At 50.0% G+C, this 21,338-nt stretch overlaps 2 protein-coding genes across 2 annotated transcripts in view; both read right to left on the bottom strand.

The window, feature by feature from the left end:
- Positions 1–4,443: 4,443 nt before the first annotated feature.
- On the bottom strand, positions 4,444–9,170 carry TNFRSF6B (TNF receptor superfamily member 6b). Its single transcript, XM_052683599.1, is given in 6 exon segments — positions 4,444–5,268; positions 6,249–6,446; positions 7,707–8,085; positions 8,544–8,645; positions 8,648–8,685; positions 8,925–9,170. Coding segments are annotated over 6 exon segments (1,170 nt in total). The 5' UTR covers positions 9,103–9,170; the 3' UTR covers positions 4,444–4,993.
- Positions 9,171–12,816: 3,646 nt separating this feature from the next.
- RTEL1 (regulator of telomere elongation helicase 1) overlaps positions 12,817–21,338 on the bottom strand; it is a 37,825-nt gene continuing 29,303 nt past the window's right edge. Inside the window, exons 31-36 of the mRNA XM_052683629.1 lie at positions 21,188–21,304; positions 19,167–19,409; positions 18,297–18,464; positions 17,616–17,801; positions 17,009–17,112; positions 12,817–13,755 (exon numbers count right to left, since the gene is read on the bottom strand). Of these exons, the coding sequence (XP_052539589.1) occupies positions 13,687–13,755; positions 17,009–17,112; positions 17,616–17,801; positions 18,297–18,464; positions 19,167–19,409; positions 21,188–21,304 (887 nt within the window). The 3' untranslated portion in view covers positions 12,817–13,686. The remainder of the gene's footprint in view (positions 13,756–17,008; positions 17,113–17,615; positions 17,802–18,296; positions 18,465–19,166; positions 19,410–21,187; positions 21,305–21,338) is intronic.

Raw genomic sequence — 21,338 nt, 5'->3', positions numbered from 1 at the left:
AAAAATGACCAAACCTCCCCACTCCACGTTCTCTGCGTTGAAGCTAAGTCGTAGCACAGCTGTGCTGTGTCCAGCACTGCTGGGAAAGCATCAGCTGAGGATCAGGGCTGGCACAGAGTGCCATTGGGAACCTGCCCAGCAATGGCACTCCATGAGACCAGGGCTCTGACTTCTAACATTGCTCAGCCATTTTGGGGGCAGCAGGCTGTGCGAGCCTCCATTGTGTAAGATGGAAAATAAAAGTGTTTTCCAAGGCTAATTGCTTTGAGAAGACCCTGTTTTGGGATGGTGGTGTATGAAGTGCTTGTTGTTCTCAGCAGAGAGTGCTGTGCAAGGAAATTGTAGCTGCAGCCATTCTGAGCTTCTTGACCTTGTTTCCCAGAAAACTGCTGTAAGCTGAAAGGCATCAAAGCTTACCAGCATATTCAGAATTTTCTCAAGCTAACAGGAGGTGGTGCTCAGAATGAGACCTGGGTGTTACAACAGGCTGGAAATGCAGGAGAACCAAATGATAGCTGAACACATGAAGAAATCTGCTTCAGACGTGACCCAGTTTGCTGCACAAATTCCTCTAAGTGACCTCTTAGGCTTCTCAGAGCAAAAGCAAGCTCAGCTATGAAGGACAACGGCCCTGCCTACACCCATTTCAATTCTTGCAAACAAGTCAATGAATCTACGTAGAGAGATGCATGTGGTTGGAGGATATTCACCCGTTCTTGCCATACACAGCAGCTGGCAACAATTATTTCCTTTTTTTGGGGATCCTGCAGAGATCCCCTTCAAAACATGGAACCTGGAAAGCTCATCACATTTTCCAGTGGGGAGAGATGGGACCTTTGGCACCCAGGTGGACGGAGAGGTGGAGCAACCCCCACCTGCCCTGTGCCCCAAGGGGGCCCTTCAGCAACGCTGGGAACACATGGGGTTGCTGAAGGACTGATAGTGACAGACCGAGCTGTTTTATTCTTGTGGGGTCACCATCCCTGGAGGTGTTTTAGAGCCATGGAGATGTGGCCATGAGGAACATGGGCATGGTGGGGTGGGATAGATTGGGGGATCTTAGAGCTCTTTTTCAACCTTCACAGTTTTCTATGATTCTTACCTGGTGTGCAGGGTCTCTCAGTTCCCATTTGTCCAAGCAGCCCAGGTTAGGAACAGATCACAGCTGCTGCATCACCTCTCATTTACTCTTTGAGCCTTTGTGCTTTCAGGAAGCTCCTCAAATCCTGAAGGGAACAGAAATCATAAGCTGAGAAGGGGAAGAAATCAGGAAGGGAGGGATAAAATCCTGGGGGAGAACAACAGCTCCCCGAGCTCACACGTGTTCATGAGCACCAGCAGCATGGGCCGTGTCAGTGCACCTCTATTAACAGGAGAGCAGTGGCTTCTGTTTGTCCTGCATGTCACCTGCAAGCTATGGGAGGTTCAAGTCCCATTCTTGCTCACCCCGGTGCCAGGCGCCCCTGAGTTGAGCACAGGCTGCTCTGCACAGCACCCCTAAGCTGCTCCTGCTCTTGCACGTGGGCAACTTCCTCCAACTCCCTTCTTCCCTGGCCCTGCAGCACCTGCACAGCTCCAACCATCTCTGCAGAGACAACACGTGCAGCAGCGAGGGACGAGTCTCAGCAGGGAGAGCGTGGGCACGAAGCAGGAGATTGCAATCAGAAGAAAAACCCTACAAATCAAATAAAGCCCATGCTATAAAGGAGATAAGATCAGTGCCTCTTTGGAATGGTGATGGGCGGATTTGAACAAGCTTGGTGTCCGTTCACCTTATCTTGCATTCTCTCCCTGGGGCTCAGTGTTGCTCCCAGGGCTGAGCGCAGGAGGACGCAGCATGCCTGCTCCATCAGAGCGCTGCTGGTGCTGTGGGGATGTTTGCAGGCCAAGGGGAGACTTTGTCTGACCTCTGATCTGCTCGTGACCCTACAGCTGGTTACAAACCCACACCAACCACATCCCTACAGCACACCTCCAAAACCCCGGGTGCCTTCCAGCACCTCCTGCCCTCGCTGCTGACACCAAGATGTGAACCAGCGACGTGTGACCTCACCATGCAAACTCGCACAGACGGCTTCAACCCCCATTCATCATTCACCCATCCCCATTCCAACCCCTCCAGGGCGCCGCTCTGCTCTGGGTGCATCACAGCCAGACGTGTCCCAACCCCTCCTGCTGCTGGAGCTGGGATCTGGGAGCTCCAGCCGTGAGTCAGCGCCGCACCTGAGAGCCCAATTCATCCCATGCAGAACACACGGCTGTGCATCAGCTGCTTAAATAAACTCCAGGGCATTTCTTTATTCTTTTTTTTTTTTCCCCCTCTTCCTTTTTTAAGTACTCACCCACATTGGGTGGTAGGGAAGGCCGGTGTGAGGTTGGAGTTTCTATGGGGCTCTCGTGAGGGAAACTGGCTTCTGTGTACAAAACATCTGAGTCATCCCTGGGGGAGAACTGCATCCACATTTAACGGCGCTGCGTTCTGCTCTCTGGTGCAGCTTATAAGGAAAAGTCATTTAGATTACCAGGAAGAAGCCTGTGCTGCCAGCTGGTGTAAACTTCAGTGAAACCCAATGGGGGGGGGGGGGGGGTTGTTTGTCCTTTAAGTTGCTTCACCCTCACAGTTGGTGATAATGCAGTGAGTGTGAACAGCTCTGCGAGCTGCAGCAGGAGGAGGAAGGCAGTGTTACTTCGGCATCGTGGGACTGCTGTGGGATCTCACAGCAAAGCCCCATTTCCCAGAACCCAAGCAGCATCCACCTGCTGGCACATTTGCATGCTGATCTAAAGGTCAGAAAGATCCCCTGCCTCGGTATCTGAGAGCCTGCATGAAGGAGGAGCTTCACCATGCAGAAATCCCCACCGGAGCAGCACAGGCTCTGCAGGCAGGGCTGGCACTTCCCATCACAACCACAGAATGGCCCTGGTGCACAGAATGTCACCTGTCTGGAAACCACACAAAGGGACACAGCTGCTTTGCATGGCTGGCACTGACAGCTGGTCCTTACCAGGCCTGCATCACAGCAGCAGGGCAACGTTTGCTCCAAGTAGCATCTGACACAGGCTGTTATCCCCTGCTGTCTCAGCATCCTCACCCAGGCCAACTGGCTGAGATCTACAGCTCTGGTGCAGCAGGGAAGGATCTGACCTGGCACTGGGGGCCCCAGCGGCAGAACACCATGCCACAGGGCAGGGCATCTGTTCTGCACCACACACAGCATCTGCAAGGCTGCTCAGCTCTTGCAGACCTCAGGGGTGGGAGCAAAGTTCTGCTCTATTGGATGGGGCAAAGAACTGCATGGATTAAGATCAGTCTTAAAAAAAAAAAAAATAAAGAAAGAAAGTAAATAAAAAACAACAGTAAAACAACCTGGAAAAACCCAAACAACCCTACAGCACCAACATCCAGCTGCAGGAAGTGTTCCTGGGCTCTGCTCCAGCTCAGTTGTTCTGTACCACACAGCCCAGGTGCATCACTGACCCTGCTCCTGCACGGCTCTCCGCGTGCCCACGTGGAGCTGAGAGCAGCAGGGCTGAGCACGGACACATCTGGCTGAGCACCAGCACATCTGGCTTTGTGACCAGCCTTAACCACTGCCTGCTCAGACCTGGGCTCACTTGGAACCCCACATTTTGTCTCATGGGCAGAAAAAACAACAACACAGGGCATCCCAACACCCTGAGGGGAGGGGGAAGCAGCTGTTCAGCAGGGCTCACACCCCAGAAAGGTAAAGGTCTCTGTTAATGGGGAAAAAAAAACCCTCTCTGTATGGAGGAACCACCAGCCAGACCAGCATCCCAAAGCGTGGCTACCAGCTCTCTAATCATAGCATCATTTAGGCTGGAAGTGACCCTATGAGGCCATCAAGCCCAATTGATCCACACTGGTGCATGTGGGCAGAGCAGGAGCTGCTATCAGCGTGTGTTTCAGCGTGCTCTGAACAACTTGCTGGGGGAAAAACATCCTATTTCAAAGCCCAGGCTCTTCCTGGAAACGACTCAGCAAAAAGAGCCCTAAAAAAGCCAAACTCATCCAAGGCAGAAGAAACAAGCTTTGTATCATCCCTGCCACAGGCTGCACAGCGCTCAGCTGGGGCATCCTGGCAACTTCCACAAGTGACTGAAAATAAGCTCTGTGGGAAGTGAGGCGTGGATGGGCAGCAGTGGCTGCTGGCAGCGCGCATGGGGACAGAGCCAGCAGTGACACAGCTGAGCTAAGGGACGTGCTGGGACGGTCACCTTGTGTGCAGTGCTGCTTTGCATGGGGTGCCTTCTGGCGTGCAGAGCTGTTCTGTGTGCACAGTTCCCCTTTGTCAGTGGCTGATGTCACGTTCCCTTGAGGGACGTGCAAAGCAGGCGTCAGGATGAGCAGTGCCTGCAGAAGGCAGGGGGACCCCCAGCTCCACCTCTCCCCGGTGAGATCAGGAAAGGACAGCGGGAACAGGATCGTGTAATAAAATAACCTCTTGGGTTTCTTTCTTTAGAAAACGTATCTCACATGGTATAAAATCAGGTAGCTCAAAAATAAATTGAAAGCCAACAGGACCTCAGACTTTAGGGACATCTTCCCCACAGCTTGTCTCAGGCAATCCACTCCTTTCTTAGCGTGCCAAGAGCAAATGAATCCCAGAATCACATCATCTCTAAGGTTAGAAGAGACCTCCAAGCCCATCCAGTCCAACTGTTGACCCATCACCACCCATACCCACGTCTCCAAAGGCCTCATCAACCCAGCTACACTCCAAACCCAAACTCACAGAGCTCAGAACCAAGCCAGGCTCAAGCCTGCAGTGAGCTGCTGGAGGTGCTTTGCTGACGGATTGCAGATGCTCCTGGCACACTGAAGGAGCACCCAACGCACGGCACAACGCAGCACTCATCCGCACTGCCTTTCCAGTTCGTTTTTGAAACATCAATAAATTAATGGAACCATGGTATAAAAAAAAAAAGAAAGAAAAGAAAAAAAGCAACCCTAAGAGTCCATTCTGTGTTCCCACTACGAGAGAAAGCGCTCCCGCACCTTCTTCTCTATGGAGGTCAGCTTGGTGGCCCGGAGCGCAGCCAGCAGCTCCGTGATGACGGCTGAGTTCTCCTGCTTGCGGTGTGTGAGCACAGCCCGCAGCTTCTCCTGAGCCACTGCCTTGGTCTCCTGGGCCTGCTTCCTGGGCGTGCGCTCCAGGATCTGCTGCAAGCGCTTCAGCTTCCGCAGGGGGATGTTTTGGTACGCCACAAAGTCGATCAAAGCTTGCTCACAGTCCTCGTCCTCTGGAGCTGGGGGAGAAAAGCACCCGGAGGTCAGTGCTGAGAGCAGCGCTCTGAACGTCAGAAGCCTGGAATCCCCACATCTCAGGATGGTTGGGGTTGGAGATACCTCTGGGTCCCTCTGGTCCCCCCTGAGCCCAGAAAGGTCATCCGAGCCGGAGCCCAGCCCCATGTCCAGGTGGGTTTGGAGACCTCCAAGGAGAAGACCCCACAAACACCACGTGTGGAGGTAACTCTGAACAGTTCCCTTCACCTCAAAAATAGCCAATCTACCTTTCCCATTCCCCTCCATGCCACGAAGCTGGGAGGAGAACTCGGATGGAACTGCATGCAGTATGCACACACTCTGCTTTTCCTAAAGGTTCCTATTTTCCCCATACAAAATTTTACACCTGGGGACAGGACCAGCAACAGACACAGAGTTTTAGGGTAGACCCCATGATGGCTCATTAAAGAGCTCCCAAAATTTAGGGTTGGGGAGGGAATACATCACTGTGCATCAGATGCGCAAGAGTTGGAGGCCAGTGCTGTGCTTTGTGTCATCACATCGACACGTGGCACTCTGTGCTCAGACCTTTCCATGCCCCCATGTTTTCCAGGCCAAAATCCACATCACACTGAGGCTGTGCTGACCTTTACGTTCTTACTCCACTCCACACGCACAAAATAAGGTCTGGATTACAATAAAAGCTTTCTGGGAAACACAGCAGCTCCTGTGCCACATGGCCAGCATCTGGTTTTGGGCAAAGGCTGCAGCAGCCACCTCACGTGCTGGCATCTCTATCAGCAAAAGCCCCACTGCGAGCACATCTGCCCCACACCTGGTTGCTGTGCTTGCTTAAAATCTGACCCCAGGCAGGGAGGGAGGGAGAGGAAGCACTTCTTGTGCCCTGCAGCCCCAGCACGGTTCGCTCTGTGCTGTTACCCCCTGCCTGACCTGGTTTCACGCTTACACCACGACTGCTCTCACCCTGTGTTTCGGCTCTCACCTGGTCCCCGCGTGCTGTTGCTGCCCCCCATCCTGCAGGAGGTGCACAGGGTGTCGTGGTATTGGTTTCCTGGCACGTTGGTCTCCTTTCCCAGCTGTGTGCAGTTCTGGTGCACCCGGCACGGCTCAGTGCTGGAGCTGGAAGAGGAAAAGGAGCCCCGCGGGCAGGCGTGGCACTGCGTGTTCTCAAAGGGGGAACCTGGGGGGAGATGTGGGACGTTAGACATCGACCCCAACCTGTGTGCTGGGTGAGGAGCTGCTGGGAGAACCCGTAAGCAGGCATCCAGCAGCAGCGCACAGCCGTGCCACCACCAAGCCTTTCCCCAACAGCCATGGGGCTCCAGACATAAGGAGGGGATGCTGTTCACTAAAGGGGCACCTTGTGGGGCAGCAGAATCAGCTGTGAGCACCAAGGAGCAGCTGCCAAGAAACCCTTGGACCCCAGCACGAGCAGAGGCCCTCAGCCAAGCGAAAGTAAAAGTGGCTGAGAATGCAAAGCTCAGCTCAGCTCTGCCCTTCCTGCAGAGCCCAGAGCTCTCCCAGCTCCACGCAGAGGACGCTGCTGGTAAGCAGCTGAGTGGAAATCACAGCAGTATCACTTCCCCAACGCCCCACGTGGCTCCTCAGACTGACAACTCACTCTCCAGATAAATCAGTGTGCAAGTCCATGGAGTTCCCCACGTTTCTTGGAGGCTCAGCTCACCTTATGCTGAATCACTGCATTTTGTAACGCTCCCACAGAAAAGCTGAGCCACTGAACTCAACCTTAAGCATCACCTGAGGGCAGCAAACAGTCCCCATCTCGCCCTGAGCCTGCAGCCCTCCCATGACACATGCTGAAGGATTCCCAAATCGCCTTCTGAGCACAAAGCAGGGGGTGTGGATGCTGCCCTGCTGCTGTGTTGTATCACCTGTGCTTTCCTAACAGAGAGCTCAGTGACTCAGCAGAGAACGAGAGGGAAGCACGCACCTGCTGTACACTAATAGCATTTTTAGAAAGTACAGAGCCAAGCAAACAGGGCAATGAAAGGACCAGGAGTGATTCAGGAAAAGATGGAGAAAAAAAAGTAACTCCCTAAAGCCCATCATGACTCAAAGGAGACTCAGACTCACAAATCTCCCCTAGAAGGAACCACAGCGAGTCTGACGTTACCATTTTGGAACCTTTCCCATTTATCTATTTCACGTTTCAGGTGGAGCCCATCCAAATTACTCAACAAATCCCACAAAACCGAGCCCCAGAGCTATCCACGTTCCCCAGCCCTGCCCTCACACCAGCAGCATTCACACCTCCATCCCCTTTGGCCACTCGCCTGCGAGGACAGCGAGCCAACAGCACAAAGCTTGTCGAAACTCTGCGACCTTCAAGGTCCCTTCCAACCAAAGCCATTCTGCAGCTCAGCAGATGGCCGCCCCCCCATGGGGGTGAGCAGCTTTGGGCAATAGCAGAACTACGCACCCAACTTCACGACTCCGGAACCCGGCGGGCACACGGAGTGCTGCACACAGAACTCCAGCTCAGCATAGAAGCCCTCCTGGCACTGACACGCTCTGTTGTGGGTGGCGTTGCACTGCTGCACCTCCACCTGCCGCTCCCCGCAGATGACGTTGCAGTAGAGGCATTTCTCCAGGTAGTTCCAGTAGTGCGTGTAGTGCAGGTCGGGGCAGGGCGAGCACACCGTCGGGCTGTCCCTGCTGCAGTGCTGTGCCACGAATGTCCCCGGCGGGCACTGCTGGCAGGTGACCTTCTCCTTGGTCCCAGCATCTCTCCACTGGTACGTGGGTGGGGAGCTGCAGCCCAGCTCTGCCAGCAGCAGGAGGAGAGGAGCAAACGCCCACTGTAGGGAAGCAAACAGCTCTTACAAGGGGAAGAGCAACCGGCTCGGCTGCTGCGCTGTCTTGCTGCTCCCGTTCGACACCGCTGACGCGAGGAGTTCTCATGCATGCAGCTCCCTCGATTGCTCTCCCACCTGATGCTCTCAACCCCAGCTGTGCGATGAGGTCCCCTCTGCCCACACTCACCATACGGGGGGTGGCACAGCATCCATCCCAACAACCCCACAGCCCCTACAGTCGTACTGCCGGCAGCCCAGCACGTTCTCCTCCGCTTCGGAGGTTCCCCCATTGTCGGGGTGATGCAGCGGCAGAGCAGCGGGAGAGAACTTCTCCAAACGAGCAAAGCGCGCTCCGTAGGAGCCCGACATTCCTCCACTCCGAGGCTGAGAACCCCGGAACTTTCTTTCTCCTCCCACCCCCTCCTCAAACAGCCACCGACCCCCGGACGGTAGGAACCCACCTTGGGCGGCCGCCAGACGGTCGAATCGGGGCAGAGCAGCATCGCCGCGGGGCTACGAGGCGCGGCGTCGTCGTCGGTGGGGGTTCCGGGGGGCGACGGATCCTCGCAGCGGCTCCGCGGTGCGGCGGCAGCTCCCGCTCAGCTTTAAAGAGATGCAGAGAGGGGTGAGGCTGCTGCCGTGAGCTCTGCTCCCCCGCACACAGCCGGGGGCGGCAGGGCAGGGTCTCCCGGCTGTCCTCTGTTGGCCCCGTCCCGGTCTGAGCGCCACGCACAGCCCCTTTATAGCCCTAAGATGGAAAGACCCCTCTTGCGCAACGGCCCCCCCCCCGCCCCGCCGCAGCCCCGCACCCCTCCGGCCCCGCTCCGCTGCGGCGCGGTTACCTGTCCTCAGTACAGCGGCAGGTAGAGACTGCGCGTTATATAGGGATATGTGGGCGCTGAGCCGGGGCTCGCGGGGGAATAGCAGGGAATTCCCCGGGGGATGGCCTCGCTTTAAGTGCTCACAGCTTCCCGAGAACAGCCCCCAAACGCTCCCCGTCCCGCAGCCCCCTAGGGGCATTCGGTGCCGCCACTCACAGTCCCGATGTGACGACGGCTGCACCAACACAGACACAGCTGGACAGTCAGGCTCGCAACCAGACTCATAGCTGGACAAACAGCGGGACGCACAGCTGCACTCACCGTGTTCGAGTAGGGCATCCCCATAGCGGGCTCGCAGCTTCACCCTCCTCCTTTACGAGCACCGCAGCTCCTGCCCCGCTCCAGCCGTGACACCGAACCCCGCTGTTCAGTGGATGCAGCAGCACGGCAGCATCAGACAGCAGATGCTCTGCTGGCAGTCCCAGAACCGAGGATGAGCAGCGGCAGTTCTGCTCAACAGAGCCACCCAGGAGCGAATTCAGCAGCACTGCCGTTGTTGCTTAAAAGCATCACAACGGGCGTACTTTGTCCTGCCCTACTCGGGCTCCCTCTGAAGCCGAGTCCAAGGACACCTCCACGCTGTGCCTGAAGTGCTAACAACGAAGGTGAGCCCTAGACAGCCCGTAGCCTTCCTTAAAGGCAAGGACAGAGTGGAGGAGGAGAGAGGCATCCCCTTCCCTCGGGGCGCATGCAGGAGCCCCATCCTGAGCTCAGCCCTACCTTACAGACATCCCCATGGGCTCAGCACTGGAGGGCAGGGAGGAACTGCACAGCCACAAGGGACTGAGAGCAACTGGGAGGCAGAAGATGAGCAAACTATCGGGGCATTCAGCTCTCCAACCGATGGAGGTGAATACATCACCATAAGATCCCATCCCAGCACAGAGAACCTGGGAAAGCACTGCACCCACCTCTCCCTGGGCCCTCTGCAGGGCTAACACCCTTCGGTGGCTTTGTGCACAGGAGGCAGCACCTCTCAGTGCTCAGTTTGCAAATACGTTTGTACACAGACACCCTGTGCTGCATCCAGATCAGGTGCATGCATGGGGAGAGGGGGGGCACAGACTCGTGCCCCATAGCAGCCCCAATCCAGCAGCCCCACAGGAGGAAGCAGCACTGGATACCCACGGAGGCTCTCCAAAGAGACACTCAGCAGCAGCCAAACCAGTATCATAAACACCACGCTCCAAAAAAACAAATGTGAAGTTGCTGTTAACATAAAGGTCAGTCACAGTACAAGGGGTCAGAGGATGTGGAGGCTTTGCTCAACCTCAGAGTTTGCAAATCATTACAGAGAACTCCCCACACGGACCACTCACCTTCTGCAACACCAGAATTCACGCTCAGCAGAGGGACACCAAACTGCCCCAACTCACCTTTGGGTCACTGCATCTGCACTCCTTTCCGGGTGGTGAACCTCACTGGATCCATTCCTAATAACCTTAAGGATCCTACAAGGGCTGAACGTTTCCCAAGTCCTCAAACCAAACCACTGCTTCACCACCCAGGAAAAGCAGCAAATCCTGATGTCCTGTAGGATCCTCAGGCTCCTTCCAGCAGCACAAGTCCCAGCCAAGAGCCACATCCTTGTAGGTGGGATGCAAAGCAGTGCACGCTGAGTGCCAAACCCGTGAGGTGTTGATGTGATGAAGGGTCAAACGCTGCAGCATCTGCCAAGTAATGGTTACTCAAAGCAGTCTGAAAGGTTGTTTTGTTCTGCTCTGGACCTCAGGGTTCTGTAATTGAGGGAAAACCCACCTGAGTGCCCTCTGTTAATGCCTTTGCTGTGCTACCAGCAGCTGCACGCATCTCTCTGGATGGAGGAGCCTGCATGACACTGAACCATGTGGTGATGGAACACCAGGAGCCCCTGTGCCCTGCTGGGGATGAGCGGTGCCATGGATGCAGGAAGCGCCAGTTCACATCACACCACTCTGCAGCACTACCAGGGCTCTCTGCTCTGACTTTAGAACAAAACCAGCTCAGATTAATGCTTGTAAAGAGGGAAATACCATGTCAGGAGGATTGAAAGGGCTCCTCTGGGCAATGTCTTTCTGCAGCGGGGACAAAAGCCAGCAAATCAAGCACCTCTATTTACTCTTCTTCCATCTGTTCCTTTACTTGACCAGTGAACCTCCAAGGACGGGCTCAGTGCTGCTGAAGGCAGCAGCTCCACTCACCCCCGACCTCCTGACCTGAGCAGATGCTTCAGGGAACAAAGCACCACAGCCCCAGGGGGTCGGTTCCACTTTCCCATCATCTCAAACTTCCGAGAGCTTCAGGGTGCCCAGAAGCATTGCTTTTCATAACTGCTGCAAAATGAGGTGTCTCATTGCTATTCAGAGAGAAATCTCTAAAGCAGAGAAACCCCTCGCTATCAGTCATCACTTATCAACACCAAAAGTAGTCACTTCACCTCTTTCCTGATAGGGTTGCTTTGTTTGGTCTCTTCTGAGTTGTTTTATTTATGATGAAGAGTGTACGTGGGTAGAAATATTCCAGTGACACACAGCAGAACTGAAGGCAGCTCTACAGTCACAGCACCACAAGGCAGAGGCAATGAGTTGCACATTGAACTGCCTCCTTCGTGATGTTTTAACTCCCATGTCACTTTGCTTCCCAAAACCCAACAGGAGTGCCTATTATAGGTTTTCCTTTCCAGGAACAGCCAGTTCCTCTCACCAGATGTATCAACGTGAATATTTCAGAAAACAGTCTTGTTTTCACTTTCTGGGCTTCCCAAGCTGTGTTTTCTTTGCCTCTTCTTGTAAACCCAGCTCATTCCAAGATGACTGAAGGTTGCTCTCATTTCTTGGGGGCACATCCTGAAGCAGTTCCTGCTGCTGCTGCCTGCAGTGCTGGAGGCAGCCCCGTGCTGGGGAGCCATGGGCAGGGACCACAAGAAAGCAACAACAAACCCAGGCTGACTCCAACCCAATTCCACCTACAAACGCAGGCGCATCTCAGAGCGTGTCAGTGTGGTCCTTTAAGTCCAGGCACAGACAGCAACCCTTCACCAAGATGATCCAGCTGCTCAAATGCAAGAGAAGGAACACAGGACTCTGTTCAGAGGCACTGAAGTTTTAACACAGCCCCATCTCAGTAACACCGCAGCATTTCTGGATAGAAGTGGTCTCCAAAACGAAACCAACCCCCCGGTGGTGGGGAACAGAAACAGCTGGAAATCTATTCTGACTGTGGAAAAGGTAACGACTGCACCACGTTCTGATCGAGCACTTCGGTGACCACCGCTCCCTTTCCCGTGCTGTGGTTTCCCCCCAGTGGCACCAGCAGCAAGCTGCAGCTCTCCACAGGGGCTGAACCATCACCAAATCGCTCCTCGCTGCTTCCAGCTTCACTCAGCTCCAGGGCTTCCTGCCTCCTTAAACTGCAAACCCAGAACGGGGATGATGATCCAGCTGTGCAGGTTGGGGTGTCCCTTGAGGAGAAACCAGATGGCCCCAAAGCTGCAGAGCAACACAGCAGTGCTGGGTGCTTTGCTTTGCCAGAGAGCATTTGGGGTTTTTACTCCCATAATACAACAGCTTTTGTTACACCTGTTAAGAACAAAATCCTTTTAAAGGACAGGAGTTTAACATCAGTGCCTGCTTGACACCATCCCTCCAAATCTTTTCCTTTTCACCATACTTATAGAAATCGAATCAATGTCACCACAGGAACCTCAGAACCAATCAGCAAATGGTAAGAATGACAGAAACGAGCAAAGGATTATAAATATTCCAATGCCAAAAACCCCACAGCACAGAACTCTCCACATACTCCTACCAGGCCCACTGCCACTCCAGCTCTTGTTTCTGTGTCTGGCAAAAAAAAAAATACAGCCCAACCAATGCATAAAAATGTTTTTATTTATGGTTCAGTTAAGAGACCCGACTGATGACTTAGAGCTGATTTAAGTTGACCCCTTATTCCCACTACTTACAGAGAGTGGAAGTATTGAGGAGCTTTTTTTTTTTTTTTAATCCATTCCACTTCATTTATTTTCAAGATTGGAATCAATCAGATCCTTCTTCTTGGAAGACAACCATCAAATAACACTGACACAACAGGAGTGCCAGTGCTGGGCAAAATACAAAGCCTCCTGAGAAGCACATTTCCAAAAATCCCTGCTCTGTGGATGACACTGGGGTGCACAGCAGGCATGGGCAGCATCTCTGCTCACTGTCCAACCACTTGATTTTGTTTGAAGGAAAGCCCTCCTTTCGGTATCTTCTGCTATTGGAGACAACAGCTACCAAACACCAAAAGAACATGAACTGCTCCTCCAAGAACACTGATGGGGCCTGCAGGGCTGTGTCTGGCCTGGTAACACAGCCAGCTCCACTCCAACATGTAACTGTTGTAGGGCTTTTCCAGGAATGGATATTACCTGAAGGGCCAGGTGATGACAGCCTCTTCCAGGATATGCAATCAGGCTTAAGTCAATATAAAATTCACAGGACACAGTAAATAAATTCACCATCTTCATCCCAACAGAGGACAATGCTGCTTTGTCTTCTGCCAGCAGTGCACACCTGACCTTTCACACTCAATTGATTCGCACAACAAAATGACACTCTTGGTGCACAGCCATGTTTTCACCAGCATCAAGGAGCAGAGATCTTTAGAAGAACCTTCCTCCTGCTTCCTGTCAGCTCAGGTCAGAGCACAGGAGCCTGATTTCTGCTGACATGAAGCACTTGCCTTTCTGGCAGTGAGACCATTACCAGAAATAAGCTCGAACCAAGCGCTTCTTCTTCACATCACAGCAGCATTCTGGGCACTTCTTCATCTACAAAAACAGATGAAGAAAACGTATTGATTACATATAAACTTTCTCTTCCAAGTTTGCAATGGTCTGATATGAAATATAACCAACGCTTTCATTTCATTGCTCTTAAGATATCTTGCCTACTGTTTTTAGATGTGGAGTTAGCATGCAACCGCTGCTTTAACTGCTAGCAATGCATAGAGGAAAGCAAAAAGGCTGCTTGGTGAAGTAGCAACAAGTTTCAGAGCAGTTGTCTCACACTTACAGCTATGGCACACCTAGAAGAGGAAGGAACGAGGAAACAGAACACGATTCAAGAACTTGCAAGAGCTGCTGTGAAGTACAGAAGTGCTGGTTGGCAAAGTGCTGTAAGGTCACCAAGGAGTTCTGTGAACTTCCTCAGGCACAGACGAGAAGGAAGTGGGCACAGCAGGAAATCAGTGGCACACGTGGCCAGGACCAGGATTCCTCCAGAGGTACAGAGCACATTCATTTCTTCATCCCACCACACACCTTCCCAGGTATCCAGCAGAAGGTGGCACGTGATGCACTTGTTTCTCAACCCAGGTTTCAGGATGCTTCTCAACTTACGTTTAGAAAACCCTGCCTATGACCTTCCCTTGTATGTTACTGTTGTAACACAAAGCATGGACTATAAAGTAGGTTAGGGCAGTTTATTTCAATGCTAGAAAACAAAATACTCTAAATGGAGGGAGAGAAGAAACTCATTTTACCTCCCTGTACACACTGCTTTGTCAAGTAACTCCCCAAATTTTAAGTGTAACATATAATTGTGAAACTTTAATTCCACCACAGTACATCTAAATAGCACAGAGAACAACTTCCAGTTTCTCTGGAATGCCTACAAGAAGGGCACAAAGGAACAAGGTATTTAAATACTGAAAAGAGCAATGGACCTCTGCACAGAAAACTACAACCAAAGGCAGCATACATAATGTGCTCCATGCAATGCCTTCCCACACGTGGGCAGCCCTCACCTCACCCAGCACTGATCTCTCTAATATCACACAGCTGCAGGGAATTCTGACTGCTCTTCCAAAAGTTTCAGAAACATTCCAATATTATTCAGACTCTCTGCAGAACGAAGCCGTTTCAGCGACGCAAGAAATTGGAAGGGACACAATTTGCAAACCTGAAGTCACTGAGTCTTTAACAAGGCTGTTAGTCACTTCCTCAAGTAGGACAGCATACACCGAGCTGAATTTGAACTGAAGAAATACAGTGTGAGTAACTTGGCCTAGATGAGTCTTCAAATCCAACCTCATCAGTAGCAACAAACCCCTGACGCCATCTGATGAGAGCTCAGACAACAGCTACTGCCATCAGTGGGGGGAACTGCCCACAGCATGAACCAGAGCAGGGACTGTAATGGGGTGGAAGCATCACTGGTGGTTCCTCTGAGGTTGGTTATAGAGGAACGTGGGATATTTGCAGACAGCTTGTTTGCAAACCTGTGCTCTCCAGCAAGACATCTTTCCCTCACTTCTGTATGAAGAGCAGGAAACATGCTTCTGTCCCATCACCTGGAGAAGTCTTCCTGCAGTCCTAAAGCAATACCCCAAACAGCTGAATATCTGCCTTGTCAATAGCATTGCTGTACTCTGAGAGCCATTCATCACTAGAAAGATGTGTCACAAGTGAGAAAGTGACAAGAGCTTCATGCTGTCAGTGACAAGAAAGCAACAAGAGCTTCATGCTCTATACGAAGGGCAAAGAACAACGCTCACACTGAACTTTGAGGGGTGCTTGACTACAGAACAAACAGGCAGCTAATGAGAAGATGCTTCTTACATCCTTTACATAACAGCTTGTTGTTGAGAGCAAAAAAGAGATCCTTAGAAATACAGATTTTAAGTTGTCTACAGAGGAGACAGATGGATCCAACTATTGATGCATGCAGAAAGACCAAAGCTCCAAAGGTGCACTTCTGAAGGACAGGATGTCCACGGTGAGTTCTGAGGACTTTGTGTTTGTCCCTTTTAAACAAGCAGGACATTGAAATGAACTACCAAGAAACAGGTCAAAATGACAGCAAAGAAAGGAGCCAGTTCTTCACGTAACATGCGACCAAGTTGTGGAAGCGCCTGCTATAGGACACGAATGACAAAAGGTCACAGGAATTCCTGTCCTGCAAATGGTTTCAGGTTTGTGAGGACATTCACAGGAATGTGTCACATTCACATATTCTCCTCCAGCCATAATTTTTTGGCTGTTGTCAGAGACAGGATGCTGGACTGGATGCACCTTTACTCTGACTCAGTACGTCTGCTATCGTACTCCTATGGTTTACTCACGTTAATTTCCAGCCTCAAAGGTGTGCAATCACTAAAGGGTGATTAAAGAAAGCTGAAGCTGAGCAAGTTCTGGGATTTACCTATGAGCTATCAAAATGCACGTCAATATGAGGACTGACAAGAAAACCAGACCTCAGAATCACCAAATTCCCCAAGATGAATACCACAGCACAATGGTACTAATTGCTTAATATACCACAGCTCTTCACAGTTGGGCCAATTCCTAAGCTGACATAACCATAATTGCAAGCTATGTCTTACTGGCAAAAGGAACGAGTTCTTCCCCAGGCGTGTACAAGATTTTTATGGGCTGAGGCAATGCAACAATCTCCCTTATTTCTAAGAATGGGGTCATAAAATGCCTGCCTAACCAACAAGCTCCCCAGGGGTCTCATTCTATTCAACAGACAGCTTATAAATTACAGTACAGATTATAAATGCATGCTAGTAATTCTTGGATTCACTCTTTATTACCACAGAACGACTTGGGTTGGAGGGGACCCCTAAAGGCCATCTGATCCAACCCTCTGCAGTGAGCAGGGGCACCCACGGCTCCATCAGTGCCCACAGCCCCCCAGCCTGACCTGAGTGCCTGCAGGGATGGGGCACCCACCTCACCTCTGGGCAGCCTGTGCTACTGCTTCCCTGCTCTTACCGTAAAGAACTTTTTCCTTTTACGCAATCTAAATCTCCCCTCTTTTGGGTTGAAATAATTCCCTCTTGTTAGAGAGGAAAGCATTTGAAGGAAGCTGAGAAGAGTTCTGCCTTCAGTCACACTCCAGAACATGGAAAATAAAGATAGCAGAGGAAACGTTCAAGTGATAAACTTAAAATGAGTGTTGGATTTTCTCTCTGTCAACAGAAGAATTTGATTTCCAGGGCTGTTCATGTGGTTCTCCTGAAAAGCACAGAAATCCCCATCAGTTTCAGGAAAAAGTGAAACTAATAAACAAGGTAACCTTTAAGAACTGTTCCCAACATGTTTTGCAGCAAGTGAAGATGCACAGTGGGCATTTTAAGGGTACATCATCCTCAGATTTGCAGTTAGGACATTGGTATCTTCCTACAGTGCAGAGGGGGAGAGAGGAAGAGAGAGAAAGGAAATTACTAAGTTCCATTGACCACCTGTGAAGTTCTCATGCATACACACTTCCACCACTGCAATCTAGAAACCAGTGACCACGAGTTCTATAAAATTCTTTTACCTTGATGCAGCACAGGGCCCTGTTGTATTACTTGTATGACCTCAACTAGATTTCTTGGTGCTTCAAATTCCCGTTTAGAATGAGAATTTACATCCTTGCTTTACAAGGAAGTTGTTGAGAAAAACCTGTTCCCAGGAAACTATTACATCACTGTGATAAAGATAATGAAGTACTTGGATGGAACAGATGCAGGTAGCAGTATAAATTCTACTCTGCAATCCATACTACACATTATTGCACCTGTGCAAATACAGGCAGGAAACAACCACAATTTAACAGAGCATCAGCATAATCCTCAGTTCTACATTTGTTTATTCCCACAAATAACAGAATCACATCTGCAAAGCTCACCTATACCTACCAAACTCTGGATCCAATTCCAGTGGTAAGCTGGGCACAACTCCAGGAGCTGTGGGTGCTCTCACGTGACTCATTTCTTTAGATACTTCAGCCTTTGGTAATTCAAGTTTGCATTTCTGGCTGAGGCACGAGGAAGAAGTCTCTCCCCCATTTCTTTCTGGAACCTCACTCTTAGGAACATCTCCATCTGACCATGAAAACAATAGCACACAGTACAGTAAAACACAAAAACACAATTCACAGCAAGTTCAGTAAGTTCTCATTATACAAGAACAAATGAATTTGAATAACTTCTTTTGACCCCTGAAGTTTCTGGTACTTCACACACAACATCATTACTGAAAGAGGCTCTTTGTGGTGAAATAGTTCCATGGTGAACTATTCTTAGAGGATCCTGATTCGCTCTTGCCCCTCCTAGGTGCAAAAAATTCCACCTTCAGTCATAACACATTTCACAGTTGGCCCTACAACGGATTTTCTCCTTGTTTCCTCATGCTTCCCATCTCCCACTGCCTTCCAGCCTATGCTTGTTTTGTTGGTGTTTTTTTTAACATGACTTGGAGGTGGCCAATTGCTTTGACCTTCCTTTACATATCATTGCATACCACAGCCAAAGCTGTCAGACACTGCTTATCTTAACACTCAACAGGAGCCTAAGCTTCAGAGATACGTTCCTCCTCACCTTGGTTAGGGCACTTTGCTCTTTTAGTCAACCACCTCTCCAGAGTTGCAGCACTTTTTTCGTTCTGCATCTGCTGTTTCTGTTCATCACCACCAACTGTTCCAGTCAGATCTTTACACACCTGCCTGAACTGCTCCTTGTGATGCGGCCGCACAAACATGGTAAACCCTGCCAAAAGGAAAGGCAGTGAATGCATAGGGCAGTAAATGGCTGACTATGAAAGAGTGGTTATCTTGGAGGGAGGTAATTCTCTGGAAGATGAGCAAAATCATCCATAGTCCTCAGAGTATCTTCAGGCTTTTTGCTGTGTTTAAGAATCACCAAGTTTTCCTTGCTAGAAGACAGATGAGTATTTAACACCAAAAACAATCTCAGCTTACTGGGAACTAACAACTTAGCACTGCTATAGCTAGCCATGAGACCTGCAGGAGTCAGGAGAGCAACATTCAGCAAGTGCAACAGTCAGCACTGCCTTGTCTAAGAACAACTACTTGTAACATAATTGAGGAAGGAAAAAAAAGTAATGAACTCAGCTGACTGAAATCAGTTTGACTGAAGGTTTAGACTGGAATTACTGAATTTTACTCAATTTTTTTTTTTGCTTGAAGAGTTCCCAACTGAACAGAGGTAACCTTTCAACCTCAGGCTTTTTTTGCTCTCTGTAGTGTTCTCTTACTACAGCATTCCTGCTACTCCATTTATCTGGTTTGCCAGAGTAAAAGATGGAAGAGGGGATGTTCAGCAATGCTCCCAGCAGTGGAGAATTTGTAAGCTAACTACTGAGCAGGGAAAGGTTATTCCTCACACAGGATCACAGCACTGACATATTTTTTCTCAACCGATTAAAAAAGGCTTTAAAACAACCCTTACTTTGCAGGAGATGAAAGTCTTCGGGCCTCTCCGTGGTGAGGGCTGCCACCACTGGTATCATAGCATCGTAGTCATCCGTCCTCTTGTAAGCCAGCAGCGCCTCGTGGAAGCGGCTGTAGGCGCTTTCCTTCAAAGCCTTTTTCACATCATTGAGGTAGGTCACCCTGAGGACCTGGTGCTGATCTCTCCTTGAGCCTGAGGCATTTTTCGTGTCTTTACTCACAGCTTGACTGGTGTTACCCCCTGAGAGGCAAAGAATACAGATGAGCAGTCCTCTGTGCTCATTTCTCCTCCTTCAGAGAGGGCTTCCTAAACCACTTCAAACCACTGCAGCTTGCAGTCACACTCCCTGCTCAGACATGACTTTGGTGCTCCTGGCAATGCCAACTGAGCAAATTAATTTTGGGGAACCTCGTTAGCACCTCTGGGAGTTTAAAACCTCTGAAATGGAGCAGTGTGTGAGATGGTCACTGAGGAATGAGAAATAGGTAACACAGAAGTGACTGTGCACAGAGGTCAGCAGCAAATCAGGTTTCGTGCTACCCTTTAAAAGAGCACAAGCATTATCAATAGATGGCTTACCCAACTACACGGCCTGATACACAAGCAAGTAAACCTGAGTGCAATTTTAAAGATATTTCTTTTTCTTATACCAGAAGGAGGTGTCCTTTTTCAGCCCCAATAGGAAAGCAAAAAGCCAAAAGAGACTAACCCACCCAAAATAAGCAACTAGATAGATGGTGCAGTGAGACAGCACCAGAGAAGACTGGTGTAGCAAAGAACATCTTGCTAAACTCCAAATGGGCTTCTTTTCAAAATGTCAGTGTCTTGTTGCTGGCAGGTTTTAGCATATTAGAAATATGTTTTGCATATTAGAGGTATGTAAACGCAGGTAAAACACGTAATAAGCTGATTTAAATTAACCAACCACATGTTTTGGTATTTAAATCTTTATCCTTCACAGAGATAATGAGCTTCTAAAAGATGGACTTACTTCAACTTTGGGAAAGGGGGAAAAGATGGGTGTGAGTTTTCTCTTTGGCAGCTTCTCACAGGAGCAGATCCTACCCAGGGTGTGAGTCACAGGAATGCTACATACATTTATTCCTGTTATTTTCTTAATTGCTTTGAACAGAACCAAACTGCTGTGCAGATCAATCTCACAGATCTCGGGGAAAAAAATTACCAAAGATTATTTCATGCCAGAGTTCTTAAAATCCAAAATAAACCAGGAAATTCAACAAAAGAAATAACGTGGCCTCACAGATGAAAAGCTTTCAAAGCCTTCCAGGAATCGTTGCCTTTCTATTTTATTTTTTGTATTTAAGAAGAAAGGATTAGTCTGAGTATTCTTTACCCTCTTAAGACAGACATCTAAGCTGCCCAACTAATTTCCTTGTAAGAAACACAGAAAATTCCCAGCTGTTCTCAGGAAGATCAGTAATCACAACAGAACTGAGCCTTTGACTGCAAGGGTAAATATTGGACAGTAGGAGACTAGAAGGACACAGGTAGAGATAATGTGTAATTGTGAGAATATGTTTACTGGTCCCTGTTTCTGCAGAAAACACACTGCCCACACTAGGATTGTATGCAATCCTCATAACAAAACAGGAACTGCATTTTGCTTTATACCTAAATTCAATCTGACCTCATCTAAAATTACATTCTCCAAACATCTCCTGTTCACAAACCCTGGGCAAACAGGACACGCAGCAGTCTTGTCAACTCACCCTCTCCCTCACTGAGAGGCACAGGTCAACATCCAGTGCAAACTTCTGTCTTTCGTTGGCACCTTTCATATCCACCTTGATATGTGACTAACTGGTGTTTGTGCTGCACAATCCTTGCTGAAAATTCTCAGCTACCCTCACTCCTACCTACAGTGAGCTGCTGCTGGTCCACTGTGCCAGGTGAATACAGGAGACACTGGTTCCCCTTGGGAGAATTTACAAAGATTTACAAACAAAACATAACATGCAATACCTTAGGACTGTGATTTTACTTAACACGAAGCATACCTGCACTGGTCTGTCCTGTTGTCAAGTGAAATCCTCCCTGGTTCAAGTGGAGCCCAGCATTCAGCTGAGTGCATGAGTTCTCTGAGAAGGTTGTTTTCTGTCGACTCTCTTTTTCTTCTGTTAAAACAAACCAGTTTGTTAGCAGCGAAGG

The sequence above is a fragment of the Tympanuchus pallidicinctus genome, unplaced genomic scaffold (genome assembly GCF_026119805.1).
Source record: "Tympanuchus pallidicinctus isolate F22 unplaced genomic scaffold, pur_lepc_1.0 scaffold20, whole genome shotgun sequence".
Taxonomy (NCBI): Eukaryota; Metazoa; Chordata; class Aves; order Galliformes; family Phasianidae; genus Tympanuchus; species Tympanuchus pallidicinctus.
This window is presented reverse-complemented; position numbering and strand designations above follow the sequence as displayed.